At 37.4% G+C, this 7500-nt stretch overlaps 1 protein-coding gene across 1 annotated transcript in view; it reads left to right on the top strand.

The window, feature by feature from the left end:
- The window catches only part of LOC137618194 (uncharacterized), a 22733-nt gene that overhangs the window by 14563 nt on the left and 670 nt on the right, over window positions 1–7500 (top strand). Inside the window, exons 5-7 of the mRNA XM_068348277.1 lie at window positions 1–109; window positions 6097–6273; window positions 7140–7500. The exon at window positions 1–109 is cut by the window's left edge and continues 422 nt beyond it; the exon at window positions 7140–7500 is cut by the window's right edge and continues 670 nt beyond it. Coding sequence (XP_068204378.1) covers window positions 1–109; window positions 6097–6273; window positions 7140–7333 — 480 coding nt within the window. The 3' untranslated portion in view covers window positions 7334–7500. The remainder of the gene's footprint in view (window positions 110–6096; window positions 6274–7139) is intronic.

Here is a 7500-nt window from a genome sequence, read left to right as displayed (position 1 = left end):
ATCAGCAGCTCTTTGACAACCACAGTGCAGACTACCACCGAGAGCACTCTAACGACGGACTCTACCTACAGCACCACAGTAACTACAACAATGACGTCAACACCTCCAGGTAAATCATGTTTTATGATTGTGTTTTAAACAATGGTGAACTTACTTTTGTTACTACTATCCCACACAAATATTTGGGCAGTTTCTTTAGCGCTTGGAATTTGCATGCTATAACACATTGTTTCAGTTTGAAATGTTTTAATTTCTTAGAATGTAGGCTGAAAGAAATGAAGCATATGTACTGTATATACGAGTATAATCAAAACTCAACCCGTCTATTACTTTAAGCAATCCTTCATTGTGTTGCGGTTGGTTCCCTCAAAGTATTCATGTTATTTGAAAATGATAAATTAACACCATTTTGACTGTTGGCTTTTACTATGAGGGAAATATATTGCATTTTTACTGTCAGACATGAATAGTCTGGGCCATTTTCAAGACAAATTAAGATTGAAATGAATTGTGAAAATATTCACCCACTATTATTAAACATCCGGCAACCGTCTTGAAGTTTAAATTTACGAGGCAGGCTTGAAACCAAGTTTTAACTTTTATTTTATAGTTGGGCCAATTTCACAACGTTTAAAGCATAATGCATCAATTTATAAATAGAAGGATATAAGAAACTACGTTGAAGAGCTATATTCAGTATCATATAGGCAATTATTGTATGCAATGACATCTTATGCTACATAAGATTAGAGGGATGACAGCATTTCACTTATATCAGTGTTTTATTAGGTTCTGCTTATGATATTTAGAAAAAAATGGCCAATTACTGAGACCAGAAGTTATTAATCTAGTAGGTGAATCTTAATTTCAACTGGAAATGAGCCACGTCAGTTCCATGACAAATCCTAACGGGTTTAATACATATGACAATACAGAGAGAGAGAGAGAGAGAGAGAGAGGAGAGAGAGAGAGAGAGAGAGAGAGAGAGAGAGAGGGAGAGAGAGTTAAGTTTATTCTTTTTCCTTCTGTTGTTATTTGACTCTACCATAAAAGACTTTTAATCCTTCAAAAAGGCATCAGCGATTTGAGTAAACTAAAGCAGTATCACTGTATGATTTCCTAAGATCCTCCTGCCATCATTTTCTAATGAATATGAAACAAAACAACTGCCTTTCGTAGATCTCAATCAATACTTAAATGTCCCACCTAGAGAAAGGATCATCCCTATACTAATCGATTTACACTGGCTACCGATTAAAGCGAGAATTTAATTTAAAATATGTAAATAACCGACCAAATTATCAGAACCGGGCGTCCAAAATACTTAGAGAATTGCTACATACTGCGCAGCCAACAAATCGTGTCGACACGAGAATAGTTACAGATGGCTTCAAACTGTTGGAACCTAGATTTATGTCTACTTTAGGCTCCAAAGCCTTTAAACATGCGGCCCCGAGACTATATAATAAGCTCCCACGAAACATTCGAATGATTGAAGACATTACGGCTTTCAAGGGGGAACTGAAGACTTGCTGATTTCATGAGTCTTTTGACAGTGACGATTTAACAGTAAATGAACAATACTCTGAACGAACAAGGCAAAACGACAGTGAAGATCCTGTAGAGAGTGGGGTTCCCCTGCTGTATGGGACCGGTAAAGCAGCCATCAAAGTAAAGTAAAGTAAGTATGTCTGTACAGTACTATGAGATGGCTGGTCAGAATTATAAAAAGCCTTATACCATCAACAATTGATAACTTTTTAAACTGCCCCTCTTATGAGCTAATGCATTAATTATTTTGTTTTACCTTTCTATTCCTCGTTAGATCTCACTCAACCTAATATTATCTTCAGGGCCCACATTTGTTTGCCTTTGAGGCTTTAAACAAACACATTATTATTATTATTAATGGCTAAGCCACAACCCTAGTTGGAACAGCAGAATGGTAAAAGCCCAGGGGTTCCAACAGGGAAAATAGAAGAATCATAAAGCGTATTCCAATTCCATGATTAAATATACACTATCATGATAATCAGAAAATGTGAAACACTTCATTTCTTCATTAAAAACTTTATTTTCAATTTCTATGTTACCAAAATGGAGTTTTTTTTTGTATCGGGGGTACATATTTGCATGCCATAGAGCAGTTTAGTTACCTCTCGACTCCAATAACTTTAATTTATTCTTAACTAGTCTCTTGACGTCTGTTTGATTATCTGTATTATGCCAAAAAGCTTTAAGAATTATAGCATAAATCTTAAAACATATTTCTAGCTTCAGTAGGTCGCCAGTGTAATGGAAATCTTATCCTTAGGTTTATCACTTAAGATAATAGGATTATTTTAAAAATTTGGTCAACAGCCACTCCTCAATGAAACGTGTCATGACAAAAATAACAGTATTGGATTTGTTTTGTATAAAATCACATGGTTATATCACTGTTAGGTTATCAAGTCTCTGTCGTTATTCTCAAGGTATTGTACAATTTATCTTTTGTTAGATACAACAAAAGACTAAATATTAACAATAATCCAATCTCTCTCTCTCTCTCTCTCTCTCTCTCTCTCTCTCTCTCTCTCTCTCTCTCTCTCTCTCTCTCTCCTGACATCTAAGGCCATTGACATCAATATCGTTTATTGTAAATATAAGAAAAAAAGAATATTCAATTAAAACCATAAAAGCAAAGATTTCATTTTAAAAGTTAAATATATTTCAGAAGGTTTGCTTCGGATATAAAGCTAAAAATACCACTGGCATGGTAGGACATCATGTCCAAGAATCTTGGCAAGGATGAACCTGCCATCTTCACCTCGAGCCTCAAACAGATATCCATTTCTTCCACTACTATATGAGGGGCATATGGTCAACAAATGCCTCACTGTCAATGGTACCAAACAGTCGTTGCAATATGGTTGATGCTGGCCAGCCAGCAAAAACTCATGTGGACCCATCCATTTGGTGTCTAGCTAAAGGTTCACTGTGAAGCCTGACCCATCTATTTGATGTCTAGCTAAAGGCCCTCTGTGAAGCCTGACCCATCTATTTGGTGGTTAGCTGAAGGTTCACTGTGAAGCCTGACCCATCTATTTGGTGGGTAGCTAAAGGTTCATTGTGAAGCCTGAACCATCTATATGGTGTCTAGCAAAAGGTTCACTGTGAAGCCTTTCCCATCTATTTGATGTGTAGCTAAAGGTTCACTGTCAAACCTGACCCATCTAATTGATGTCTAGCTAAAGGTTCACTTTAAAGCCTGGCCCATCTATCTGGTGTCTAGCAAAAGGCTCACTGTGAAGCCTGATCCACCCAATCGGTGTCTAGCTAAAGCTTCACTGTGAAGCTTAACCCATCTATTTGGTGTGTAGCTAAAGGTTCACTGTAAAGCCTGACCCATCTATTTGGTGTCTTGCTAAAGGTTCACTGTAAAGCCTGACCCATCTATTTGGTGTGACTAAAGGTTCACTGTGACGTCTGACCCATCCATTTGGTGTCTAGCTAAAGGTTCACGGTGAAGCCTGACCCATCTATTTGGTGTCTAGCTAAAGGTTCACTGTGAATCCTGACCATCTATTTGGTGTCTAGCTAAACGTAAAGGGTCACTGTGACGCCTGACCCATCTTTTTGGTGTCTAATTAAAGATTCACTGTGAAGCCTGATCCATCTATTTGGTGTCTAGCTAAAGATTCGCTGTGAAGCCTGACCCATCTATTTGGTGTGTAGCTAAAGGTTAACTGTGAAGCCTGACACATCTAATTGGTGTCTAGCTAAAGGTTCACTGTGAAGCCTGACTCATCTATTTGGTGTCTAGCTAAAGGTTCCCTGTGAAGCCTGACCCATCTACTTGGTGTCTAGCTAAAGGTTCCCTGTGAAGCCTTACCCATCTACTTGGTGTCTAGCTAAAGGTTCATTGTGAAGCCTGACCCATCTAATTGGTGTCTCGCTAAAGGTTCACTGTGAAGTCTGATCCATCTATTTGGTGTCTAGCTAAAGGTTTACTGCGAAGCCTGACCCATCTATTTGGTGTCTAGCTAAAGGTTCACTGTGAAGCCTGACCAGTCTATTTGGTGTCTAGCTAAAGGTTTATTGTGAAGCCTGACCCATCTAATTGGTGGCTAGCTAAAGGTTCACTTTAAAACCTGGCCCATCTATCTGGTGTCTAGCTAAAGGTTTACTGTGAGGCCTGATCCATCCAATTGGTGTCTAGCTAAATGTTCACTGTGAAACTTAACCCATCTAATTGGTGTCTAGCTAAAGGTTTACTGTGAAGCCTGACCCATCTATTTCGTGTCTAGCTAAAGGTTCACTGTGAAGATTACCCCATCTATTTGGTGTGTAGCTAAATGTTCACTGTGAAGCCTAACCTATCTTTTGGTGTTTAAGCTAAAGGTTCACTGTGAAGCCTGACCCATCTATTTGGTGTTTAGCTAAATGTTCACTGTGAAGCCTAACCCCTCTATTTGGTGTCTAGCTATAGGTTCAACGTGAAGCCTGACCCATCTATTTGGTGTCTAGCTAAAGGTTCACTGTGAAGCCTGAACCATCTATTTAGTGTCCAGCTAAAGGTTTACTGTGAAGCCTGACCCATCTATTTGGTGTCTAGCTAAAGGTTCATTGTGAAGCCTGACCCATTTAATTGGTGTCTAGCTAAAGGTTCACCGTGAAGCTTGACCTGCCCATTTGGTGTCTGGCTAAAGGCTCACTGTGAAGCCTGACCCATTTATTTGGTGTCTAGCTAAATGTTCACTTTAAAGCCTGGTCCATCTATTTGGTGTGTAGCTAAAGGTTCACTGTGAAGCCTGACCCATCTAATTGGTGTCTAGCTAAAGGTTTACTGTGAAGCCTGACCCATCTATTTGGTGTCTAGCTAAAGGTTCACTGTGGAGCCTGACCCATCTATTTGATGTCTAGCTAAATGTTCACTTTAAAGCCTGGCCCATCTATCTGATGTCTAGCTAAAGGTTCACTGTGAAGCCTGATCCATCTATTTGGTGTCTAGCTAGATGTTCACTTTAAAGCCTGGTCCATCTATCTGATGTCTAGCTAAAGGTTCACTGTGAAGCCTGATCCATCTATTTGGTGTCTAGCTAAATGTTCACTTTAAAGCCTGGCCCATCTATCTGATGTCTAGCTAAAGGTTCACTGTGAAGCCTGATCCATCTCTTTGGTGTCTAGCTAAATGTTCACTTTAAAGCCTGGCCCATCTATCTGATGTCTTGCTAAAGGTTCACTGTGAAGCCTGATCCATCCATTTGGTGTCTAGCTAAAGGTTCACTGTGGAGCCTGACCCATCTATTTGGTGTCTAGCTAAAGGTTTACTGTGAAGCCTGACCCATCTATTTGGTGTCTAGCTAAAGGTTCACTGTGGAGCCTGACCCATCTATTTGGTGTCTAGCTAAAGGTTCACTGTAAAGGCTGACCCATCTAATTGGTGTCTAGCTAAAGGTTCACTGTAAAGGCTACCCATCTATTTGGTGTCTAGTTAAAGGTTCACTGTGAAGCCTGACCCATCTATTAGGTGTCTAGCTAAAGGTTCATTGTGAAGCCTGACCATTCTATTTGGTGTCTAGATAAAGGTTAGACTCTTGCTAGAAAATAAAATGGTCTGTGAAGGATGGTTACCTTAAAGATGAAATGTGCAGCACTGGTCTAAGAAAGGCTAAGATGCTTGCACTGATTCCCTATAAACTAATGGTTCACCCGTACCGAGATGTTGAAGGAGTTTAATTAAGAAAAAAAAATGGAGTAACTTAGTAATGATTCGTTAATCTTATGAAAAATTAGATTCTCACTTTTTCCAAAATGCTTTTTATTCACTGAATAGATAAAAATCAAAACTGGTTTTAATTAGCATCTAATAAAATTAATAATAATATTCTTTTGAGTTTTACACAGCATAAACATAAGGCTAATTTAAAATATCAATAGTTACAGGAAAAATACTTTGGAAGAATTTAATATTGTTATCAATTATTGAACTCTTTATACTGACTTAATTATCACACCCGATTACATTTAATCTAGATTAAAGAAGCCCCTTAAGTCATTTCATTCCAATGAATACTAAACGATATATATTCTCACAGTTAATAAATATTGCAGGTTGCAGTTCGCCTTTCACAGAGATCAATAATGTTGGCTGCTTGCATTTGGTATTAGAAAATGTAACATTTGCAATTGCAAAAGCTGCTTGTCAACAAATGAACGCAGACCTCTACGTTGCATCGACTACTGAGGAATTTAACTCGCTCCGAGCTTTTCTTAAAGCAAATTATGTTGGTAAGTATATTTACTGTTTGAACTTGTGATAAACTACAGTATAAGCTTGAGGGTACACTCGGGCACACTATTCTAGATTATTTCTCTTCCTTTTTTTTTTTTTTTTTTTTTTTTTAAGTTTTTATAGTTTATACAGAATGCCTGAAAACTTTAAATCATTCATTCATTTATAGTTTATATATGAAAGATACATTTTAATGTTGTTATTGTTTTTGAAATACTTAATTTTAATTTTTTATTACTTCTTTTATACTTTACCTATTTCCTCTTTATATTCCCTCCCTGTTGAAACCCTTGGGTTTATAGGTAATGGGAGATGAAGTATGAAGTAGGCGGGAAAGAATGCGTATGTATCAAAATATTAGCCATCCCTTTTGACGGGTCGCGTACACTTGTATTCTAAATTTTTTAGCCGCATTTCCTTGTTAGAAAGGCTTTACTTTCCCTAACCTATGATTTAAATTTACATTTCCTTACAAAGTTATTTTTCATGATTCCTCCACTGGTATTTATAAATTTTGTCTTGTTACGTTGTCCAAGTTTTATTTTGGGAAATATTAATGCATGCAGTTTCAGAAAAAAAAAAATATTTGAAAACTCAAAAAACTCAATATATAAACTATATTTTGGCAAACATACGATAAATAACAATGGATTGCAATTAAAAAAAACCACCATAAAGAAGTTTTTATCAAAGTAAAAATAAACATCGATGGTTAATAAAAAGGAGACTCGAAGATGATTTTCATAGCTTAATTGAATTTGGACTGGAGTACAAGTTGATCATTAAATCCAACGGTATATATAGTTTTACAAGAGAGTAGCAAGTTAGTTTTTTTTTCTTATAATACCCTTTTCTTTCTCAGGAAATGACCTCTGGGTCGGAGTGAAAAGCCGAGAATGGTTTGGGGGTCGTGTTCCAGATGAGACAGAATGGAGTGAGAAAGAACCAAATGGCGGTTTTGATGATTGTGCCCGGATGAGGGAGCCTGAATATAAACTTTTTGACAGAAGTTGCGATATCCAGTATCACTACATTTGTCAAAAGGCATCAATATGATGAAAAAAATCTGAACCAAATACGATTCTCTCTGTGTGTAGGGGGGGGGGGGCGTCTAGTATTGTATCACACTATTTTTTTCCCGATTGCTCCAATGCGTAATGATCACAGATTTTCCTAGACATTCCTTAAGTAATCTAAATTCTTCACCCAATCCTCGTTATATA

Source organism: Palaemon carinicauda, chromosome 24 (assembly GCF_036898095.1).
Source record: "Palaemon carinicauda isolate YSFRI2023 chromosome 24, ASM3689809v2, whole genome shotgun sequence".
NCBI classification, from domain to species: Eukaryota; Metazoa; Arthropoda; class Malacostraca; order Decapoda; family Palaemonidae; genus Palaemon; species Palaemon carinicauda.
The sequence above is the reverse complement of the archived record's forward strand: the minus strand, read 5'-3'. Positions and strand labels throughout refer to the sequence as shown.